The sequence below is a fragment of the Myiozetetes cayanensis genome, unplaced genomic scaffold, assembly GCF_022539395.1.
Source record: "Myiozetetes cayanensis isolate MyiCay16 unplaced genomic scaffold, myiCay2020 scf3, whole genome shotgun sequence".
Taxonomy (NCBI): Eukaryota; Metazoa; Chordata; class Aves; order Passeriformes; family Tyrannidae; genus Myiozetetes; species Myiozetetes cayanensis.
The window spans coordinates 11,617,633-11,642,547 of NW_026087521.1; the positions used below are offsets into that span (position 1 = coordinate 11,617,633).

At 38.4% G+C, this 24,915-nt stretch overlaps 1 protein-coding gene across 16 annotated transcripts in view; it reads left to right on the top strand.

Annotated features, from left to right (window-relative positions):
* The window catches only part of MAGI2 (membrane associated guanylate kinase, WW and PDZ domain containing 2), a 719,386-nt gene that overhangs the window by 656,510 nt on the left and 37,961 nt on the right, over positions 1–24,915 (top strand). For 10 of the 16 annotated variants that reach the window (XM_050324405.1, XM_050324403.1, XM_050324404.1 and 7 more), the window contains 5 exons: positions 880–1,128; positions 13,318–13,503; positions 17,547–17,736; positions 20,386–20,626; positions 22,300–22,443. In XM_050324405.1, coding sequence (XP_050180362.1) covers positions 880–1,128; positions 13,318–13,503; positions 17,547–17,736; positions 20,386–20,626; positions 22,300–22,443 — 1,010 coding nt within the window. The remainder of the gene's footprint in view (positions 1–879; positions 1,129–13,317; positions 13,504–17,546; positions 17,737–20,385; positions 20,627–22,299; positions 22,444–24,915) is intronic. The other 6 variants (XM_050324398.1, XM_050324400.1, XM_050324406.1 and 3 more) reach the window with 2 other exon arrangements.

The following is a 24,915-nucleotide window of genomic DNA, read 5'->3' on the forward strand; positions in this document are numbered from 1 at the left end:
TGAGCTCCTCACATGTTCAGTAAAATGACTCTGCCACTCTCGTTGCTCAGAACAGAAAACATATTACTTACATTTATCTGAAAGTTCTGTATTAAAACTGTCAATAAATTCTGATTTGTGTAAACAACGTAGATCTGCAAGGAATAGAAATCTTTTTTCCCATCTGGAGAAGCCACTTTACTGTTTTCAGTCGTCAAAATGCTTGCACTAAAAATGTGTAATCCCACAAGTTTTAACTTGTTCCCTGGTTTTATTACTGTAAAGCAATACTGAGGTGTGGATGGACTCCATTTTCACTTCTGCCCTTCTGAACTTGCCAGACAAGAGCATCTTCAAACTCTTTAGATGACCACTGCTTTTGCCATGACACCCACAGAAAAACTGCTTGTGATCATTTCTCATTGTATAACCACTCTGTTCCATGAACATCTTTTGAGCATGCTAATCAGCTTGTAAGAAGAACATAATGCAGCTAATCCTAATTATGTTAGCTCCCTGCTTAAATTCCTGTAATCCAAACACAAATAATTTTATATTGGATTAGAGAGTCACATTTTCCTCTTGATGAAAAATCAAGCAGCAGATAAGGGAATAGTGCTTGCTAATGTTTTTGCAGAAACTGTTTCTCACTTTACTTTCCCCTCTTCTGGCTAACTTAGCAGTGATGGTTCATGCTTGCTTTATCTGATTACCCTTGAAAGTTCTGCATAATTGTGTGGATTCCTGTCTCTCTGCATCTATTACAGCTCCTAGTTTAATGCTTGCAGTAGCCTGGGCTGTAGACAGTCGACTGTATTCATGTTGCATTAGCAAATGCACTGTAAGTCACAGAGCCACTGAGCAAGTCAGCCTGTGACACTGGCGTGATTTATGTTGTAGGAGAACCGTGCCCAGAGAATGGCAGAAGCCCAGGCTCGGTGTCTACGCACCACAGTTCTCCAAGAAGTGATTACACCACTTACGCGAACAGTAATCACGCTGCCTCCAGCAGCAACGCTACTCCCCCCGAGGGCTTCGCGTCTCACAGCCTGCAAACCAGTGACGTGGTGATCCACCGCAAGGAGAATGAGGGCTTTGGCTTTGTTATCATCAGTTCCCTGAACAGGCCCGAATCTGGGTCCACAATAAGTAAGTAAATCATGTTGTTCAGTTTATACTTTTCCAAGTTTGCCCCAAATAAAAAGAAATAAATTAATTTAAACCTAACTGCTAATAATTTGTCGCTGCAGAGATTGAAAGGGAAGGTACTCACAGTGTTGCTTCAGGGGCATTATTTTTCTGTTGTATTTCGGACAAAACCAAAGGTTATTCTGGCCTCTCAGGCACTGTGCTTCACACACTCCTTTGGCATCAGAGTAATACAGGATTCACCCACGAAGTAGATTTTGTCTATTATTATGTCCTAAAGAGTCTCTGCAGGTAACCAGTAGGGTTATATTGATAAATTATTCCCCCATGTGCAAGTGAATTTTTGGGGTCAAGATGAAGTTCAGGAAGTTGTAAAAAATATTAAATGACAGCAAACCCTATGACAGCAGCTGTCCAGTTAGGGGACTGCAGAAGTAACTGGAAAATGGGAAAACTGGTTAGATGCAGGTGCAGAGAGGCTGATTTTTTAACTAGCTGGAGTATAGAGAGCATAAAAATTACAACTGAGTACAGGGAGATGATGTATCTCTCTCTACTCAGTAGTAGCTAGATTGCAAGATCTGCCCTTAATAATTATAGCTTGCTTTCTGTTCAGAAAAATAATGTTTGCTATGGGCCAATTTTATTGGTTTAATATAGGGACCTGGTGCCATTTGAGATGTCCTGGGTAGATCTAGGGAGAGACCAGGCAGATGTAATATAGGACCTACAGACGACTCAAACCCTTTGGTAGTGGCAGCTGCAGGCACAGGGGGGCCTTTGGGTCTTTCCACTGACGTTTAACCAACTGAGAGCTGAGCTCACTGGAAGAAAGAAGCAAAAAAAGCTTCATATTGAGAGGGGTCTACATCCCTCACCAAATCCACCTGAAACTATGAACGCTAACCACAGATGAAAAACCTAGAGAAGTGAGAACATTTATAATTTTGCAAGTTGCAGCCTAATGCGGTCCTTTCCCTGCATTCAAAACATGTTTTGAAGGAACTGTTCTTTAGCCCAAAGGTGGTACCTGACAAAATCACAGTTTCAACTGTTAGGGCCAAACTTCGCTCTTCTAAATTCATAACTGAAAACCAGCCAAGAGAGTATGGGGAAAACCCTATCTCACAATAGCAAATTATCTCAGAAAACTTCTTTGCAATATTTCATGATCATGCAGTTATTAAAAGAGTTGCTTTTCATGTTACCTCAGCTGAATTTTAAAACTCCATGATTGCCAGAATTAATATTGTAACAAAACCATAGATAATTAGCCTCTTGGGACTCTGAGTTTTCACTTTATTGAATATAATGGCCAACTGGAAGTTTTCTGCAGAAGATCAGAAAGGAAAAAAAAATCCATAGAGGACATTGAGATACATACATATTAATCAGTTAAATCAGTCAAGAATTTTTCAAGAAAATTATTTCATAGATAGAGTTTGTGGTTGGGGAGAAGGAGAAGGAATGAGGAGAGGAAGAGAAAGAGAAAATTCTCAAGCAGTCAAAAATTCTATGACTGGAATATTCTCCTGAAGACTACAGATCCAGGTTCAAGATCCAGATTTGCCTCTTACCCTCTAACATGTTCTTGCAGTACTTTTCTTTCTACACAAGCAACTTCATAGTCATTGTTGATGCTCAGTTGGACATCTCCAGTAGTAAAAGGAAAATTACAGCTGCTATGGAAGTGACAAGTGAATTTATTCAAATAATAACTGCATTGAATTTCAGTGATCTCAAAGGGCACCAAATCCTAAGTTTACAAGAACAGCAATGAACAAAAAAATTACATTTGCTGTAGACAGTGACAGAACAGAGAAGAAAATAGCCTTTCTATGTGAACTCTGTTACAAAACTGTAGTAGAAAAAATATGCTGAAAATTACATGATCTTTCATCAGTCATAAAAACAGTCTAAAAATCATTGACTCTTTGTAAAGTAAGAGAGGTTCTTTTCTTTACTTAATTTGGGTGAAGTAATTTTGGCTTTATTAAGAGGAGCATAGCCATTATTCCAGTGTTCCTAGTTTTGGAGCCAGTGCACTTGTTGCCAGCTCCTGTGTCCGCCTATGGCACAGAATGATGCTGTGTAGGCATGTGGAGTTAAATGTTAATGTTGCAATTGCAAAGCAATTCTGAAAGAATCAAAAGGGGCAAAATAGGTCAGAAGAGGAAGTATCTTGTAATGCCAGACACTATTAGGAATAGCATAGCCTAAAAAGTCATCTCACTGGGAGCATCCTCAGGGCAAAGTGAAGAAGAGTTCCTTTGATTTAAGAATGTTTATTTTAATAACTTTATTCCCCTCTCTACTTTCTTGTAAAAGCAAAAGACTTGAGGTCTTGGAAGTATAAGTATCATCATCACTTTTACTCAAGAAGGGACTTAATCATGCACTGGAAGTATTTTCCTTGTTCTTGAATCACACTTACAAACTATGTTTTACAATCCAGTAAATTCCAACAGCTCTTGCTGAGTACAGGAGCGTGCACTTTTTGTCATTGGGTGCTTGTGCTTCAAGGACTGTTAAAATTGAAGTAGTCATTACAACAGAGTTTCTACTAGCTGCAGAGCTGCAGGTTCATTGGTTTGCTGCTTTGCAGTTGACCTAAAGCGCAAGGCTTTACACAAAAGCTCACACTCCATTTACTACGAAAGGCTAGAAGCTCCCAGAATTAAAAGATGTCACTCTTGTTCCAGGAGGCTTAGAGTCTTGGTCAACTTTTTTCTCGACATGCTGTTATGATCCAGTTCATTAAATTATTAAAGAGAGATGCCTCTGCCCAAATTAAGTTGCAAATGAAACCATATGCCCATGTCAACAGTACGGATATTTTTATTTAACAGTTAATGTGAGGTAGAGAGAGATAGAAAGAAATAGGAAAAAAGAGAGAGGGGGGAGAGAAAGAGAGTGACAGACAGGTAAGTAGATAAAAATCACCACTCCATGGATTCCAGTGGCATCCCATTGATCCTCTTCTTGTGGTCTTCTTGGCGATGAGAGTCCCAATCTTGTTGAAGTGATGGTTGCAGTCTGGATCCATTGAGGGAAGCCCTGGGTGGTGAGAGAAGAAGCCTGGGTGGTGAGAGAAGAAGCTCCAGAGTGTCTTGAGAGAAGAAGCCTGTGGTGGTAAAGTAAGTCCCATGTGATGTGGGAAGAAACCTGGGTGGTGAGCAAAGAAGTCCATGGTGCTAAGGGAAGTCCAAGGGATTTTTATTATACTAGATAGAAATACCCTCGGTACCTCCCCTGGAGTGGGGAGTTTTACAATGAGTGATATAATACACCTTTTAAGACAGCTTCCTGTTCCATCAGCATAGTTGAGTCCATCATGGCCCATCAGCAGAGATTAATATCTTCAGGCTTTGTGTTCATTGTTCTGGTAGTTCACTGGAGGAGAGGTATCCCAGCGGAGTCATTTGTTTAAGGATAGAGAAACACTATCCTGCCTCGAAGGATTTGCCTCTTTCCTTACTTTACACATCATCAGCTTGCACCTTGATTGTCTGAGCCATTAGCATTCCAGTTTCTAACATTTGTGGATACATTCTTCACCTGGGATAATTGGACAATAGTACCACCTTTATCTTATCTCAAGTTCCTGTCACAGCCCAAATTAGTAGGCATATTCAGGAAGGGGTGGGCTTCTGTAAGCAGTTACTTCTTTGCACAATTTGCTACAGTGGACAAAAGTACTTCAGTGATTTTAAGAATATTTAAGCCAGTAACTATTTCAGTCTCCCACACATGCTTTGCAAGGGGTTTGTTGTTACAGTTGATTTACAGACCTGCCTTTGCCTTGCAGAAATTTTCAAAATGCTAGATGCAATTTTTTTTTGCTATTGATACACAGAGTGAGGACAGACTACAGCCATAATTAGAGAACAGACTATTTTTCCACATTTTGTGATAGGCAGAGCTGTAGTAGCTACCATTTTAATAAACAAATCTTAAGTAGTTCGGAGCCAGCCATTAGATCTGGATGTCATTTTTACTAACTGTGTACTTGCTTAAGCATCCAATTCTTGTGGCGCATTTATTTTCCTGTGTCAATAATGGTAGAAATTTTGTTTCCCCTTTGTCAAAGCTTTGCTTGGGATGTTCTCTAATCCAGTGCAGGAGATTATCATGCACTGAACTGCAGTTCTGATGTGGGGCAGATCAGGAATGGAAAATAAATGACATGGAATGAATGAGGAGATTTCACAGGGCAAAGCAGGGGCATAGAAAAGGTCAGCCATGCTTCAAATTTTTATCAGTAAAAGAAGATAAAGTGGATAAATAAAGAACTGTCCTTGAGTGGTATATCCAGGAGCAAGTCATTTTGCCTACTGCAGAGGATCTTCGAGTGCTAAGCGATTAAGAAAAGAAAATACACCTGTCCAGGCTCCTGACCTATTTCTAGTGAAAGGATTGACTTCCACTGCCTCTAAAATATATTATTGTGCCTTTTCCCACATTGCCTTCCAGCATTAAAGCGTGCTGTGGCTCTCATCCCTTTTCCAGATAGGACAAATTACAGCTAAAATACTTAAAATTTAATTAATTAATCTGCACTTTGTATTACATTTAGGGAAATATTTTTAGAGTATCAAGATAAATTCACTATCTGCATCCCATGGAAAAGCACTTGCATCCTGCTGGAAATGGCCAAAGTGAGATTTCACGATGAATTTGTCCCAGAGTTTTATGGAGTACATTTGTCCATGCCTAATTCATATCTTCCTGCCACTTTTAATGTATGTGGTTGGGATGCAACTTCATCTAGGAAAAGAACTTGTGATTCTCTGTAAATCTTTTAACATCCTAGTCTCCATAGAAAGAAACCATGTGTTGTAAACAGATCTAGTTAACTTGCAACTTCCAGTGAAATTGGAAAATTGGCAGTATTTCCAGGATTTTACTGTAGCAGGTACTGTCAATTAGCAGAGTTAGAAAGTGTAACTGAACTGAAAATACAGGCATAATCAATAAACAATTTTAAAAAAATTAAAGGCAGATGACTGTTCATACTTTTTATGATCTTCCTTCTGCTTAGCAAAAGAGGAATTGTAGATTTAATTTGTCCCTACACTGCATATGCCAATGCCTGCTGGATTTTCAAAGCATGATAAAATAGAGCCTAATGAAAAAAATTTCTTTCATTTCTCAAAACATGCAGTCTTAACTACAAAACATAAATCCAAGCTAAGCCTCTGCTGACTGCAGAAAACAGCGTTCTGAAATAAGTCCCGTTCAGCCTAGCGTTTCTTTGAACTATAAAAACCAGCTTATTGATCAATGATAACTGTGTGAGCTGAGTTATTTGTGCAGCAATTTCTCCCATGCTTTTCCTGGGTAAGATGGTGCCTGGGTATGTGATTTTCTGTGACCAATCTACAAATTCTAAAGAAAACAGAGCTTTGGAAATAAGGATGTCTGTCTACCCCACCTAGGACATCTTTGGAGCATAAGCAGTGAAAACCCACCCACAGTGTGAGTCCTCCATGGAAGATATTTGCAACATTTGGGCAAGGAATCTGGATTCTCATTTCTATGTAGCTTTGATATTCAACTTTAAGCTGTTCTTCTGCCTCTTCAGTTATAAAAGCACACTTGCTAAGCATGTTAAACTGATAGTATAACTTGGTGCAGAAAGAAATTGCTACACAACTTAGTTTTTCAAATCAACATAAGCAATTAATCATAGTGAAGTAACCTTAAGGAATGAAAGAGATTTTTAATATCATCAAAATACATTTCTGCAGTTTGCAGGCATGAAATATGCCATTGCCTATTTGATATTTTGTGGACATAAAGCATGGAGGATCTTAACCACTTCACTCCCTTCTCTAGAACATTCCTCCAGAATGTTCCTGAATAGGTCATTTGGACCTACAGCTGCTGCTCTTGTGTTTTCAAAGAACAAACACTGAACGTTTTCTTAGCACAAACCCATCAAGGGAATCAAGGTTTTTCTAATGATTCCACAAGGCCCATTTTGCTTTCATGAGAAGCTTGAATTGAAGTACCTAAGTTCCATTAATTTTTTCTTAGACCTTCAGCTTTCTAAGATGTGGGCAATCCTTCCCTCCTAGCTCCTTATGCCTTTGCTATGCAAGCAAATATGCTCCATATTACAACACATTGGGAAGTTCACAGATTCATTAACCTTATAAACAAAAGGGATTATTTTTATCTGTAACTATGCAGTGTGCCACAGAATTTTATTTTCCAAATAAGTGTCACATGAAATAGCCCATCACTGTCAGGAAAATATTTTTTAGCCCTAAGAAAAAGTTCACCACACTCAAGCTTTCCAAATTTTAGATTATTCAATAGCAATGAAATTACAGATGTTTACATTTAATATGTTCTTCCTATTAAAATCTGATATTCTGGAACCTGCTGATTGAGTGAAAACTCTTGCACATTTAGAGAGTTGAGAATATAATAAATATTCATTTGATTAGCTATATAACATTGAAAAGGACAGCTGGCTCAGGAAGGCTCATTTGCTTGGTTTACTATCTATATCTGTTAACATTAGAAAAGATTGCAAGAATTTATCTGCCAGAGGGTTCAATAAATAAAGCAGAGCTTCAGTTTTTTTCCCCTAACTGATACTTCTTAATATTTAGATACTATGTAGAGGGGGAAAAAATGGGAAGTTGCTTTCTACAAAATACGGACTCAACAGTTCTGTCTGAAAGTACAGGATAGATGTAAAATAATAATTATTAATAAAAAATATTGATGCAAATCAGAAAAGCATTACTTTTTTTGGTAACATCACCTTAGAATGAGCTAGTTTTAGCTCTCTGTAGTTTTTTTAGGTCTTTCAAATGAAAAGAGAAATCAGAAAAGCATTATTTGTTGGTAACATCATCTTAGACTCAGCAATTTTTAGTGCTTTCTCTCTTTTTTTTAGGTCTTTCAAATGAGGAGAAATTATTTTCCTTTGCAAAAAGCAAGAAGCTGATAGATATATCAGTCTTGTTTAACCTATTTTTCAGTGGTCTGGGTGAAGAGATAGAGTGTACCCTCAGCAAGTTTGCTGATGTTACAAAACCGGGAGGAGTGGCTGATCCACCAGAAGGGTGTGCTGCCATTCAGTCAGACCTGGACAGTCTGGAGAGCTGAGTGGAGAGGAACTTTAATGACATTCAGAAAAACAAATGGAGGGTCCTGCATCTGGGCAGGAATAACCCCAGGCACCAGTACAGGCTGGGAAGCAGCTCTGCAGAGAAGGACCTGGGGGTCCTGATGAACAACGAGCTGTCCATGAGCCAGCAGTGTGCCCTCGTGGGCAAGAAGGCCAATGATATCCTGAGGTGTATTAGGAAGAACATTGCCAGCAGGTAGAGGGAGGTGATCCTGTCCCTCTACTCAGCCCTAGTGAGGCCACATTTGCAGTGCTGTGTTGGGTTCTGGGCTTCTCAATACAAGAAAGTCATGCAACTCCTGGAGGGGGTCCAGCAGAGGGCTGGGAGGGTGATTAGGGAACTGGTGTATCTCTCTTATGAGGAAAGGCTGAGGGAGCTGAGCCTATTCAGCCTGGAGAAGAGGTGGCTGAGAGGAGATATTTGCATACAAATATCTAAAGGGTAGGTGTCAAGAGTGTGGAGCAGACACAAATTGATACTGGCAGTTGATACAAACTAAAACAAAGGAAGTTCATTCTGAAAATCTTCTTTCCTCTGAGGGTAACCATGCACTGGAAGAGGCTCCCCAGGGAGGCTGTGAAGTCTCCCTCCCTGGAGATATTCAAAACCCACCTGGATGCAATCCTGTGCAACCTGCTGTGGGTGAACCTGCTTCAGTGGGAAGGTTGGAATAGGTGATCTCCAGAGGCCCCTTCCAACCCCAACCATTCTGTGATTCTGTGATGCACAGTGTTAGAAGCAGCATCTGTATTCAGCAGCTGCTCTGGGTTTGTGTACAGCTGACCCAAGCATATGGACCCTCAGGTGTAATGCCACAGAATTATTCTTTCTTTTCTGTGACATGAAGGTGTGGGAAGGATATTAATTTCACTCATGGAGAGCAAAATTGGGTGACTTTGATCAAAGAAAAAAATATGGAGAAAAATATGAATTTGTAGTTATCAGTAAATTTCTGAAATCAGATCTTATCCACTTTCTGAATGCAAAGATTACTTTTAAATCAGGTAACTCAGTGTTTTGAAATAAGTGGATCAAATTCTTTGCAAAGTCTAATCCAGGCATATGCTGCCACTGTTCAGATGTGTATATGTTTGGAGAACAGCTTGTGGCAAATTCTTACAAAAGGTATGGATAGGTTTCTAAAAATTTTTAAGGGCAAGTGGAATTATTTACCACCAGTCAAGTGACCTGGGATTTCCTTTAATTATTACTTTACATTATGAAATGCTCTGCTTAGATAAAATGAAGCACCAAAGATGAAATTTAAGAAAAAAAAATATGATGTGTTAATAAAATCCTAATTAAATGCCAGGCATGGGAGATTTCTTCCCAAGACCTGCCATCCTGGGAGAGACCAAATAGCCACTCAGCTCCGCACTGTCCCTTGGCTGTGATCAATGGCAGAGAGGACAGTGCCTACAGCAGCTTCCCCAGGCATCTCCTCAGCTTTCACAGCCATTCATTTCTGATTTAATCTGCAGTGGGTTCAACCCTGTGAATTGGTCTAATCCCTTTCTGAAGCCTTTCATTCTGGTCCTCCAGAACGTTGCCCCACTTTCTCTCTCCCAAGCTGTAGATAGTGAGTTCATGGACACAGCAGACTCACTCCTTTAAGCAGAGGCTGTTTTCTGCTTCTTTCTCTGAATCTTTGTGAATTCATTGCTATGATTTTTGAAATGAGGATACTGAAACTATCAGCAATACTTTAGGTGCACGCTAGTAACTAACAATAGTTTGTTTCATTTGTTATTGTTTTTCTAGCTCTTTAAGACCTATTGACTGTTTCACTGAGTTTATGTTTATAGAGAAATAGGAACACATTTCAAGGTCTCTTGAGTGATAATAGATAATTTAGGGCTCATCTCTGATTAAAGTAAGGCAGGGATATTTTTTCCCTGTGTGCATCATGTTGCATTTCTTTTCATGAGATCTTGTCTACCACTTCACTGAACCCACTGACAGTTTTACAGCTCTTCCATGGTTGCTGTAGAAGTGACCATTCTGAATGATAAAAATTCTCCATTGTGAAAATTCACAGTTGATTTCTACCTTTGTTCCTTAGCTTTTAGCTAATTAATCTCGTATGGAAATAGTTCCTTCTTATCCCTTCAAAGTAAGTATTTCACCACCAAAGGCTCTTGAAAATTAAGTTTCCTAACATTCTAACATGGTCTCAATTTTTTTTGAGCAACCTGCACACCGGATAGTCTGCATCCCTTAGAAGCACTCATGCTTATAAATAAAACCTTAAATAAATCCTCCCTTCCCAAGAAAGCAGCAGGGACCATGGCAGCCAGATATTGTGGCTTATGAGGACTCTCAGGCAGAGTTCCACTGGGAAGAGAAGCAGAGACCAGAAACTCCTCAGGATATTACTAGGAGGGAAGGAGCTTCTCCTCATATTATCTAGAAATGGACATAAACCTGTTTCTGCTGGATTGCTATGAGTTTCGTTAGTAAGTCACTGGATTTGTCCATAAACCCCTGATAGAACATAACAGCATCATCTTGAATCCGTTAGAGATTTAGAGATTCAGATTCCTTCTGCAAAAGCTTTCCACACCCTACTCTGCAGCAAGATCGTATGACAACGCATGGCACCAGTACAATCTGAGGAGAGGAACATTAAATCCTCAAATACCAAAGTACAGTAGGAAAGGTACCTTGACAGACACAAGCTTTGTTTTGATGGTCACCTGCTGTTGATCCTTTCATAACATGAATACTTAGAATAGGTACCTTTATCAGGAAGATAAAGACCGTTAGGCTTAAGGGGAAGAAGAAAAGAACATGAAGTTCCTTTTCTTTCTGCCTCCCTTCCCTTTTCTCAGGATTTGAATCAGAATTAGACTCTTGTGGCTCTTCCACCTCCAGCTTTGATTTTAGCAGACATCTCAAACATGCAGACATCTGCTCTATTCACTTGTCAGGTACAAGAAGTCCAACAGAAATTGTTCTGGCAAATTAATAGGATTTCCCAGCCCCCACCCTCCCACGCCCCTCACTACTGAAATTATGTCTCTACTTAAATATTTAGTCTAACAAAAACTATGGCATCTCCGCCATATTTCATGTTCTTTCTTACTACTAACTAAATCTCTTACTTTTTCACATGACAGTCTCATTTTCAGATCTCCACTGGTATGTAGTAAAAACATGGCAGTTTCAGACAGATCTTTTATTACATATACCAGAAACAGGCACATTTTAGTATGAGTTTAAATGAGTCTAGGTAATGCTTTAAGAACTGATTTGATGCAAAAGGTTTTGTGTGGATATAAACTGTTTCAGTGTCAAGTTACTGTTTTACTTGTTTACTCACTCATGTACGTGCATGGTAGTTATATGTCTCCATTGAGTGCAAAATAAACAATTTTTGTAGAAAGTGGGTTTATTCATATTTAGTGCATTTTAAAACATAGAAAGATTTAGACATTTTGACATAAGTTCAGTGCTTATTTCCTAAACAACAAGACATTTCTGTAAAATAAAACATTTAGGTAAAGTGATTGTGTCTGTATTACTAAAGCTATGATTTAATTCATATTCTTGTCTCAACTGTAGTGCTAAAGAAGCGTGCAGTTTGATTATGGCTTGCACTTCAGAGTGCTCACTTTTACTTCACTTATACTTGACTTCAGTTCCCAAAAAATTAAATTTTAACACTGTAAAAACACTTGCATCCATACTAGAAACAAAGGTCACTTTGAGGTATGTGTATTGTGACTTTATATGAGATGTGTGATCTGTCTTAGTCACCGTCACCTTCAGAGAATGTTTATCAGAGGGCTGAGAAATTTGTTCTGCAGCGATGTATTCTGAACATGTCTCCTGTTAGAACTTTGGTTTATAGGTGCATTATTTCCCCAAAAGTGTTTCAACAATCTTTTCTTTCACTTTTCCAAGTTCTCTGTAGATAATAAAATTTTAAGGATTTATTATTTTTGAAAAATGAAACACAACTGTTTTTAAACACCAGTTGCAGGTGGATAGTGGGGCTGAACTGCTTTGTGCTAAGTTTGCCAAGGCTGAAGTGTGGGATTGGGGAGGGATGCTCAGACACCATTGGGATATTAATCGAATATATAGTTGTAATGAGCATATTTATGACAGAAAAATAGCATGCTCTTTGGGGAGCCTAGAGAAAAGAGTCACCCATAGCATATGCATTCAGTTAAAAAACAGAGGATAATAGGAAGAAACACTGGGTGAAAATTCAAGAGGAATGTTTAAAAAGTGCAATGGAAAATGAGAGACAAGACAGAACAGGAGCATAGATGGAGTAAACAGAAAAGTGGAGAACCACAGAGAAGAACAAAAGGAGAAGCAAAGTTGTTCTTTAATGTTTTGAGAAAGGGGCTGAGATGTGATGTAATACATGTCTGTGTACTCATAGTTATCTATAAATTCAATTCTATTCATATATTATTTATGTCTAGTTAGAGAGCTGCACACCTCGATAAATCTTCTGCATTATTTCTGTTTATCAATTAACATATTTGAATGGAGAAGAACAATGTCTTGAACCCTGGGCATTTTCAGTAATTACATCTATCTGTATATAAAATAAATCATGTTTGTAGTGCCTCTATTGTAATATACAAGTAAAGAAAAATAGATAAAGAAATTCTGTAAACTAGGAGGTGGGAGGCAATTTATGACCACTACTTATTGTGCAAATTTATCCCCTTTCCCCTGTTTTAATGCCTTATTGTTCTCTTGATCTGTTTATTATCTTGTTACGTGTTGGGTTTGCAAAATAGCTGAACTATAAATTTATTTTGGACTTCAGATAGATATATATATACATATATATATATATATACACCATGTATATATACACAGATTCTGAATTTTTAGTGAAAAACGCAACGTTAATGCAAATGACATCACATAAGAATTTATATCCTTGCACGTTTTTACACAGGCCGTTTTTCAATTCGTGTTGAACTTTCTTCCAAATGAACTCATTTCCTTTTGCCTGTGAACATCACCATTTTTTTTCAGCATACGTTAACTGTGACTATTGTTTCTTGTCTAGCTGTGCCCCATAAAATAGGGCGGATAATTGATGGAAGTCCTGCGGATCGCTGTGCAAAACTTAAAGTTGGAGACCGGATCTTAGCTGTGAATGGCCAGTCTATTATTAACATGCCTCATGCAGATATTGTGAAGCTAATTAAAGATGCAGGTCTCAGTGTAACTCTTCGCATCATTCCTCAGGAGGGTAAGTCAATGGCTCTTAAAAACAGGAAGAAAATTTTAAGTAGCCTCCAATTAGCTTAAATTATGTCACTGCTTGAAAGAGCATCTTTTGTTCTGCTTCCTCAGCTGTAACGTGCAGCACACCAAAATTATGGGCTTAGAACTATCTCAAATAGGATCTGAATTCTTTAAAAGATTCCCAGTTATGAAAAGGGCATTTAAAGCAAACCTGGAGAAACCTGATAGATAGAGAGAGATGATGTTAATGTGTTTTGGAAAAGCATTCTATAAGACAGCCAAATTTTGACTTTGTTCACTTATATCTTGCTATAAGACAAGCCAAAGTTTGGCAAAGTGATTTACAAGAGACTACAATGGCATTCACCAAGCTACCAGCTACCTATGACAAAGAGTGTGATGTGAAGGAAGAGTTCATATTTGGCAGTTTCCTCTATGAATATCTTGTGGTGATATATCACTATAAATGCACAGGGCAGGAAAAAACTGAACCCTAAATTATCTCATTTGGAGGGTGAGGGTAAGGGGACAGACTCATTATTCTGATCATTACTCCACAGCTAATCAGTGAAGATCTTTTGATGTTGGTTCCATGGGGTTTGGGGCTGATTTCGGGGCTTTTTTTTAGTTTAACAATGTGCTACACTGCTGCATGAATTGTACCATATTAATGAGACTGTGGCTTTACATCTCAGCAACGAATACCAGTACAGCTGGGAATGTCACACAGCAAGTAATGGAATTACTTAATGATCCATGGTCCAGTGAGATGACCTTCATCTTCTGCTGCTGCATCCAGCAACAGAACAGGGAAATAGTCTGACATGGTCATGGACTGCAACTGAGGGAACTCATCTACTTTGTTAAATGAATTCAGTGAAGGGAAAAGCACAAACATACACAAATTCAGAATTCACATCAATTAGCATCTGTATAGTTACAGAAGGTCAGCTTTGCAAGCATCTACAAGTAAGTGTGAAGCTTCATACAGTACATGCGGTTTATTTAGGCCTCTCTGGTATCCACGTTAAATAACATAATTAATAGTTCAGTGTTAGACATGGATACATTAAATTAGAAAGAAAGCAGAAGTGCATCTGAGTTGTAGTGCTACAGGATGTTCTCAGGTGCTGGTGGTGAGAAATGATCTATGCCCAAGGCGTGGCTTCCCTGTGTGACTGTTTTGACACTGGACACCTCATTTGCCTTCTGATATTAGCTTCCCAGCTTATAAAAATTGGAAAAAAATCTAATACCTCTGTAATATACTTTCAGGTGAAAAATACCATATAAATGCAAAGCAGTTTTAGAAGCAGCTCATGATTTGACTATTTCATCCATAGTTATGAGAGTAATGTAGAAACGAGGGACAACATTTCCAATCTTCCTCTCTAAAACTTGCAATACAAAAGAGACTCACAGATGCAAAATGGGCAATTACACCCTTAAGCATAGTAATTACACAGACAAGTATTGCTTATGCCTGCATGAGGGGTGTTTTAAGTGCAAATATACATGCTCTTTTGACAATTAATCCTAGAATGAAAACGTTTTTTAACAAAGTAGCCAAAATTTGTAAAATAATTATGAGCATAAATTAGGTAAGTAAAGAGCCATTAGAAATGTGCGGTCCTAGGGAAAAACTCACATGGTAAAAAGTAGAAAAGAAAATAATTAAAATAGATTGAAATGTAAAACTAGGCAAGATCCAGAGCATGTGTAGCTATTACCATTAGGGGGGCTCTGCCATACCATACAGAAGCCCATTTTGGATGCTTTGCACCACACCACGCTGGCCTCACTCATTCTGTTGCAAGCAGGAATGAAAAAATATAATGTGTGCCTTTGCTGTTGATAATGCAGAACTTCTGCAGTGCTCTGTCCTTTTGTGGCTGGAGTGTCTCTCATTTACACTTCTTAGTAGGTAAATGATGAACAACAGAACTGTGCCAGTGTGTTGGAATCAATATATTTGATATGAGCTCACTGTCAAATGTTGTCTTCCCCCAAGTGCAGCAGGAAGCGTGAAGGAAGATTGGCATACTTTATTTGTAACAAGGCCACAAGACCACATTACCTACACCATTCTCTCTGTCTTTTTGTATTTCATGATGTTTGGAAAGAAGGATTCTGTTTCTCTGCACTGTTCCTGTGTGAAACCTTGGTCATTTGACACAGTACAGTGAAATAAAACATCACTTTAAATGGTTAGTCAGAATTTATTGAAATTGGTTTTACTGTTCCCAAAAATTTAAAAAGACAGGAAACTCTTGATGAGCTCAAAGACAGCAGGAGCTAACATAAGGACACAATATTTATAACACAAAAGGTGTTTTGCCATTTGTGACAAGTCTGTATCCCAAACAGTGGTGAAAGCACTAAAATTGTTCATTCTCTCACAATGAAAAGTTTATTCTAAATAGAAAGCATTTCAAATGTCTAGTAGCTGTGCTAAAGCACATGGAGAACAGGAAGGTGATTCAGGACAGCCAGCACAGGTTCACCAAGGGTAAGTCCTGCCTGACCAACCTAGTGTCATTCTACAGTGTAGTGACTACATCAGTAGACAACAGTGGACAAGGGTTGAGCTATGGATCTCATCTATCTGGACTTCTGTAAGGCCCTTGACATGGTACCCCACAACATCACTCTCTCTAAATTGGAGAGAGATGAATTTGGTTGGTGGACTCCTCGAGGGGTGAAGAATTGGGTGTATGGTCACATCCAGAGGGTACTTGTCCACAGCTCAGTGTCCTGATGGAGACTGGTGGTGTCCCTCAGGGTTCCATATTGGCACCAACACTATTTAATATCTTCATCAGTGACAGAGAGTGTGGAATAGAGTGCACACTCAGCAAGTTTGCAGATGACACCAAGCTGAGTGGTTTGATACAGCTGAAGAGCAGGATACCATCCAGAGGGACCTGGACAAGCTTAAGTGGACTCATGGGAATCTCATACAGTTTAACAAGACCAAGTGTGAGGTCCTGCACCTGTGTTGGGGGCAGCCCCCAATATCAGTACAGGCTGGGAGATGAAGGAATTGAGAGCAGTCCTGTGGGGAAGGACTCAGGGGTACTGGTGGATGAAAAGCTGGATATGAGCTGGCAATGTGCACTTGCAGCCTGGGAACCAATTGTGTCCTAGGCTGCATCACAGGAAGTGTTGCCAGAAGGTCGAGGGAGGTGACTCTGCCCCTCTGTTCCGCTCTAGTGAGACTCCACTTTGAGTACTGCATCCAGCTCTGGGGTCCTCTGGACCTGTTGGAACAAGTCCAAAGGAGGGTCATCAAGATGGTCAAAGGGCTGGAGCATCTTTCCTATAAGGAAAGGCTGAGACAATTGGGATTGTTCAGCCTGGAGAAGAGTAGATTTCACGGAGGCCTTATTACGGCCTTTCAGTACATAAAGGGGCCTTGTAAGAAAGGCAGGAACAGACTTTTTGCAGGGTCTGTGACCTTAGGACAAGGGATAAGGTTTTGAACTAAAAGAGGGTATATTCAGACAGATATAAGAAAGAGATTTTTTTTATGATGAGGGTGATGAAACACTGAAACACGTTTCTCAGAGAGGTTGTAGATGCCCCGTCCTGGCATCCCTGGCAAAATTCAAGGCCAGGTTGGACAGAGCTCTGTGCAACCTGGTCTGCTTGAAAATGTCCCTGTTCTTTGCAGGGGGTTTGGACTAGGTGATCTTTAAGGGTCCTTTCCAACCCAAACTGTTCTATGATTCTATGCTTCTTGGATTCCATGATCAGTATTTCTATGCTTTAAAAGAAAATGTGAAACATGGAAGTAATTTGCCTTGTTCAGGTGGGTTTTTTAAATAATGAAGGTGTAAATGGAACTATAGAAGTGACCAAGATTTTAGATCCCACAAATTATGAAAAAGATACCATTAGGTTCAAATGTCTCAAAATCTAATTATGACCCAGGAGACTAAAAGCAACAAAGCATAAATTTGCAGAGGTAGCATGTGAACAAAAATTATTACTGTCTACCCTTGCCCTTAATTAAATGCTGCACTGTGACAGGTCTTTAATCTCCAGCTTCCCATTACGCAGAGCTGAACAGCCCAGCCTCGGCCCCCAGCTCGGAGAAGCAGAGCCCCATGGCCCAGCAGCACAGCCCCATGGCCCAGCAGAGTCCCCTGGCACAGCAGAGCCCCGTTGCCCAGCACAGCCCCGTCACCCAGCCACCACCTCCACAGCCCCTCCAGCCACAGGGACACGAAAACAGGTTTGTTCATTTTCTTACATGTCTTTTTTGTTCCCCTCATATATTAGAGTTTTGGAGTCAGGAAGGTATTTTTATAACAGGTTTTATCTGTGGTGTATCATTTACCAGCCAATTCTCATGTGTAATTTATGCATATGCATTAGCGAATTTGTCTGTAATGGAAATTAAATGGTAGGGGGATAGAAATTTTCTGACCAGCTGTCTATATAAAAAGCACACTCAGGCTGTGGGATGGTACAACTTTGTGTGACCTCCAATCAACACTATTTAGTTTTTGGATTATTTTTTAGCATGTTAAATGAGGCTGATTACACTGACTGTCTTTATGCTAATCTTCAGTAACCAACACACATCATCAAGACCCTCTTCCCCAAATGGTGCTGGTTACAGGATTGTAACTTTTTGATTCTGAAGATACTTGAGTTCAGTTGTGATTTAGACACTATGCCCTCTAATTCTCCTTGCTTAACAGATGTAGTACTTTCACTTGCCCAAAATTATCTTCTCTCAATTAGTCACACTAGGAAAATTACTTTGCCTGATATTTCATTGAGTACTTTTTCTAAAAGTGATCACCTCCTAGAAGACATATGTTTCTGACAGTCTTCAACACAAAGCTTTCACAAATGTCTCTGCACAGTTGGAAGTCAGAATTAAATATCTGTTAAATTGGGATATTTTCAAATGGGTCCGAAAAAATGATATTAATTAAAGTTCCACTGAAAAGTGTAAGCTATAATTGGTCATATCACCATTTACATATTCAGCAAAAATTGCAATGGTTCCACTTGTGCATAAAAGGTTCATTTTCTAAGACACAGCTGTGGTCACATCTTAGGAACCTGCCTAAGAATGGCTCTTATTTCATAAAAAGGTCCATTATTGCTAGGTCATATAGTATTATTTTTCACCAGATTTTATAAGTTAGATTACTGTTTGTTTCTATAGCCACATATGTTGTTTCTGTACCAAAATACTATAAGATATTTAAAACTCCTAGGAATATTAACTAGTATTTTTACTTCCAGTATTAATAAGGCTCAGTATCATGGTAAGCCTGTTTGTTCTCTGTCTTCTTTTTACAGGATCATGATATTGAGTAAAGAAAGTAAGAGGATTGCCACGTACACATGCAGGTCTTATTATAGATGCCATGTACAGGTTTTAAAAGAACACGTGGCAGCAGGCTATTTTAATCTTCTCAGAGAAGTCAAAGGGAAATAGTTCAGATATTTTTGTGTCTGGTTAGACATTCAGCTTATTAAAACTATTGTGTAAGATGATTTGCCGTAATGTTACTGTAACTGTATTAATAATGACATCTTGAAACACATCTGAAACATTTTGAAACATTTAGATTCAGATTATCTTTTTATATGTAAATTAACATAATCAAAAGAATGCTGTCTTTTTTCAGAATGCAATTTCTTTTAATCAATAAGTACTTTTCCAAATCCCTTCCACAGTCTATATCTGTCTCTGTATCTTCATGTATCCATGTACATACATGGTCATTTGATTGACTAAAAACTTCCAGTCCATTATTAAAGCCGAGTTTGAAATGTCTATTTCCTGTATAACAACTAGGGAAGAATGTAAAAACATCCAAGATGTGAACATTTTTGTTCAAATCTTAACCAAGCCACTATTACACAATTACCTTGTTATAAAGGTTCCAGACTTCTTTGTGCCTCTTAGCCCTACCACACGGCTGCAGCTATGGAGGTTTGCAATGAGAATGTTTTTTACTTCACCCTGAAGTGTGAAATGCCATTAAGCACTGATTTCCATGTGACAAGGGAAATTCCTAACTGAGTAAATTAAATAACTAGTCACTGTACCTCAGAAGGTCACATTTTCTTTGAAATTTTAGCACCCAATTCCCTATAACCAGTTACCACTTAAAGCAATATTTTACTTGTTATTAAATTCTTCATTAAACAAATTTATTTTCCTTTCACCCTTTGTTATTTCTGTGAATAACTACTGATAGGACTTACTACAGACTTTTAACCAGGTAGTATTGTAGGGAGTGCAGAATAATAATAATAATAATGCTGTACACTATATTAACAGATGTTATATTAAAGAATACCTGTCATTAAAAACATAACAGCTAGGACAAAGAATGTACGTTTTTAAAAAAGAAAGTCTTTTTTTAACCCTAAGAAACTCAAAATAATAATAGTTTATGTCAGTGAAATGGGCGTAAACCTCACTGATGTTCCATTTATTCTATAAAAATGTTAGTTCTGGGGAAAAAAACATTTTATAAACGCAGTGAATTATTTTGTAGTGAGTATAGTGGGTGTTTTCACATACAGTTTCACCTTCCAAACAGGAAAGGTAAGTGGGAATCAAGATGTTTTACTGTTCCTGTCCCTTTGAGTCGAATTCTGATCTCACTGATACAAGATGGAAAATTGCACAATATGACCTGAGGGAAAATTGCTTATGCCCATGTTTCAAAAGCGCTCACTGTTTTTGGATGCCTTGACTGTTTACCCCGGAGAGGTTTGCTTCTCTGTGAAAATTTGTTTTATGCAATTTTGCAGTTAGGCAGGTTGCTTTCCCTCCTCAATATTGCATGCACTGCATATTCCTAATTGTTTACTACTTTCTGAAACCAAGCCATTTCACCTTGCTCAGTTATAGGTCAGAAGTAAAAGCCAGACAGGATGTGAAACCTGACATCCGGCAACCTCCGTTTACGGACTACAGGCAATCCTCGACGGACTACCGACAGCCTCCGCTGGACTACAGGCATCCTCCAGTGATGGATTACCAGCAGCCACCACCTCTGGACTACAGGCAGCCACCTCTGATGGATTACAGGCAGCATTCTCCTGACACCAGGCAGTACCCTCTGTCAGAGTACAGGCAGCCCCAGGTACAAACCCAAACACTTGGCACATTCCTGAACAGAAGGTATTAGGGTCTGTGGGGAGAGGTCATGTATGATGGTAAGGAAGATGACACTAGAGAAGGAAAAGACACATTTGTTGGTTTTACTCCAAGTTACTATTTCTCTGTAGAAGAAGTTACTTCCAAACCATTAAAATTAATGAAAAACCGTGTAATCTGTAACATAACACTACATTTATAATTGTGTGACTATAATGTTAAATAAACACTGTTTTTAAGGTACTGGAGAGTTAAAATAAAAATTCTAACATAAACTGCCTTTGCATAAGCAGAGGAATTTTTTCATTCCTAGGGACAAAACTCAGTCATCAAACAATGGGTGTACTTAGGTCAGACTGCATTTCTACAGCGGTCTTGAAAATTAAGATTTTATCTAATTGGAATAAATAACTAAATGAATGCAAATTCTGACTGATAAAATTACATTTCTGTTAGCAATAGTCTGGATGAGTAGAAACTGTCTTGTTCAACTAGGCATGTTCTGACAAATTCAAACAGATAAACCTTAGATCAAGAGTTATGGTACCTTGGACAAGACTCCACTGATGACAAATATTTATTTACTGAAAGCTGTGAAGGTTGAGGATTTAGCTCAAAGTTCAGACTTTCAAACAAATCCTCCTTTCTCCTTACATAAAGGCAGGACAAACAGGGGTCAAAAAATATTAAACAAGAGAATGCAAACTTCTAGGCACTATATGCTGGAACCAATGGTTTCTATGTCCATATTTTCAAAGCCAGACACATAAACAATATAAAGAAAAATAGTGAATTTTTTAAATGGTATCCAGAGAACCCTGTGAAAATATTATGCATTTCAGTATCTAAATAGCAAATCCCTATCCCCATGTGCATACCCTGTAAGATGCTTCATAGCATCTCAAGAGATGCTTGGACTGACTGTTTCTCACCATCTCCAGTTCTCTAACTCTAATCACTAGACTACACAACCCCAGCTTGCTCTTTTTTTTTCTCCTGCTCCCATGGCTCTTGCACTCTTGTCTGATAATGGGTCAGAAGATATACAGGAATTTTTCTCCCCAGAACTCTGCACAGAGGTGGTAGTTTGGACCCATCAAGGGAAAACTGCAAAGTTGAATCTGAGTCTCTGAAGACACAGAAAGGGCAAAGGACAAAACTCAAACCTTCTTCTTCCCACCTCCTCCTCAAGGGACACAAAGTGATGAGAGTTGCTGTATTTTGTGACTCCATGTAGTCAAACCTGCCGAGCACATTAAGTTCTTCTTGGAATTTAGGAGACCTCTCCCACTAGTTTTTACTTGTGATGATGCTTACATAGGAACTGCCTTCTACCTCTCTTGCCAAATCAGCACTTCTGCATAGACATAAACATTTATACCTGGGTGCCATGAAAGTATTGAGGGTGAATATGGAACCCATCTCAAGAGCTTTTGTAACTGCTGTAAAATACTCTTCCAGGGTGTTTTAGACTTATGCATTGACAGATTTTGGCCATTTCTGAAAAGACACTTTAGCAAAATGTAAATGCCTAAGATCCCTTTGCTCGTATCAATTGGATCAATGCATTTTTGAAGAGTTGTGTTTTAAAGTTTTCCTGAATATATACCACAATGTTCATATAGTTAATTATCTTTCATTTTGTATTTGTCTGCACAGGACTTTGATTATTTCACCGTTGATTTGGAGAAAGGAGCCAAAGGGTTTGGGTTTAGTATTCGAGGAGGAAGGGAATATAAAATGGATTTGTATGTGTTGAGGTTAGCAGAAGATGGACCAGCAATAAGAAATGGAAGGATGAGGGTGAGTAAAATGCAGTGTAACATTTTTTTGCAATATGTACAGATATGTTTGTTGGTGGGTTCAAAGAGAAAGCAATTTTTTAATCTCTGATCAGGTTTTAAAGAACTAATGCCAAATACCTTTTATAATATAAACTCATTTGGTAGGAGTTCAAGAAATTAGCTGATATATATAGTAGATCTGTGTAGTTTCCTTGCAGAAAAATGTATTATTTCTGTTTGATAATAGCCTTTACTGTGTTATAAATTTTCTCATTATATATTTTCCTTCTTATCTAAGCAACTGAAAAATTTCTGACAAAGTTTGATGTTTCTTGGATAGTAATAGCATAATTAATGGTTATGTCTCTAATCACAAAAGCAAATTGACAACTATAGGACATATATTGGATAACTTGGAAACCTATGACCTCATCTGTGTTACTTGTCTAATTTAAGCAAGTTGACTTTGTAGTGTTTGCTAAATTTACTTATTGATATTACTCAATCTTGTTTGTAGGGATCATGTAAAAAAAAAGTAAACACATGTTCTGTGTAGGAAAAATAACCTACTCAGAAATAGATGGGTTTAATCTGTCCAATTGTGATAAAGACAAGGTATAAACTCATCCAAGCTTGCTGATACTTTGCAGAGTAGTGAGTACACAAAAAGGAGAAGGACAGAACATAGGCAAGTCTGCCAAGAGTCAGCACAAATAATTGTTTATGTATCTAATTAGTGCAGGCATGTTCAACCAGTATATAATTATAAAGATGGGCAATGAAAATTGTGTTCTGTACAGTGGCAACAGCAGATTTTGCAAATATCATGGTTGTTACACATTTTCACTTTCACAGTTCTAACAATTTGATCAAACTGGGTGTCTTACTGAAATCTTACTGGGTGTCTTTCTGTGTATAACTCAGGAGATTTACTGTGCTTCAAATCAGTCTTGACTTAGCCACTTTGTAGAATTTTAAAATTCAGTTAGTCCTTAGTTGCATCATGGAATGCAAGCCCCTGGCACTGGGAGCTTGCACAAGGTAATGGTGGCATAAGCAACCCCAGTGTTGAGAAAGCCAGTGGGGTAGGCAGGCAGGCAACTGGCAATTGAGAAATACTCCCACAGTATTTTTTGTGTCAAGTATAGGTAAATTTGTGCTGCAGATAGAACTTTAACTTAAGAATATCTTCTCTGGTGAGTGCTTTCATTCTTTCCTTTACTGTAACATAATCATAGTCAGTTGTTCTTAATGAGAAACCATAAGCAAGAGGTACAGGAGCAGCCATAATGTGATTAAAGACAGGGGAAAAATTGTGCTTTTAATAAGCTCTGGAACTGCATATTTGGAAACATATGGCTGAAAATACAGAACAATAGAAGAAAAACGCCTTTGAAGAGAGTTCATTTCAAAGAATAACCTGTATTAGGTAGAAAACTAACTTATTAAAATCTGTGCATCATTTGAGCAAACTGGTACTAAAGGATAAAATTAGACTATCCAGTCTGTAAATAGCCAAAATATAAAAAGTGTATAACACAAATAGGGTTGGTTTTTTTTTTTTCAATTACATTAGGAAAATTCCTGTATGTTTTAATGAAAATTGTTAATATACTTTCAAAAATATCTTAGTTTAAATTTTTTTCATTGCTGTGGCTACAATACATAGCCAAGTGTTATTCTAGCCGGATAGTTGTAACTGGGTTTCTTCTCTCCTTTAAAAGCATCATTCTTTGGAACCAGTTTTACCCTGCAGCCTTGTCACCAAGTCTTGTCTTTTATTCTCCTGTTTAACAGACATTTTAACCTGACAAATGGGTTTGGAACTTGCAAGAGTTTTATCTTCAGTGACCTGTAACTGATGGACAGCGGAAGTTCAAGAAACAGCTTCTCCAAAACAAAAATAGAAAAACCCTAAAAATTAATAATTGCTGAAAGCAATAGAGTATGCAGGAAGATGAACAAAGGAGGCAGAGTTCTGAACCTGTATCTCCTTTCCTAAGTTTATATCATCCATTAAAATGCAGGTTCATTCACACTTCTTGACTGGGACCACCAGCCTGCTTGTTGCATCTTTGTGTCTCTGTGTTTCATAGGTGCATCTCCATAGCAAAACATGGAAAAACCTGCTCCGTTCTTCTTGCTTTATATAACTTCATCACTAAAGATCAAATTCTCTGACCCTAGGCCTTCAGCACTGGGGATAGCAAACCATGCTTTTGTTGTAGGATCTTATCAGAACCACTTACCAGCTAGTAGTTCTGGTGACCTACTTGTCTCCATTCTTTCTTTGCTTCCTGTTTCCTCCTCCTTGAACAGCCTTCTTTAACTGAAGCCTTACAGAAAAAACATTGAAGCAGATAGCATAAGGTGCAGATCATGCTTATAGAAAAATAATGCACAAAACTCCACTACCATTCCCAGTCATGAAGCAAAGGGAAAAAAAAACAAACACAAAACCAGCTAAGTTGTTGAAACAAAAATTTATATA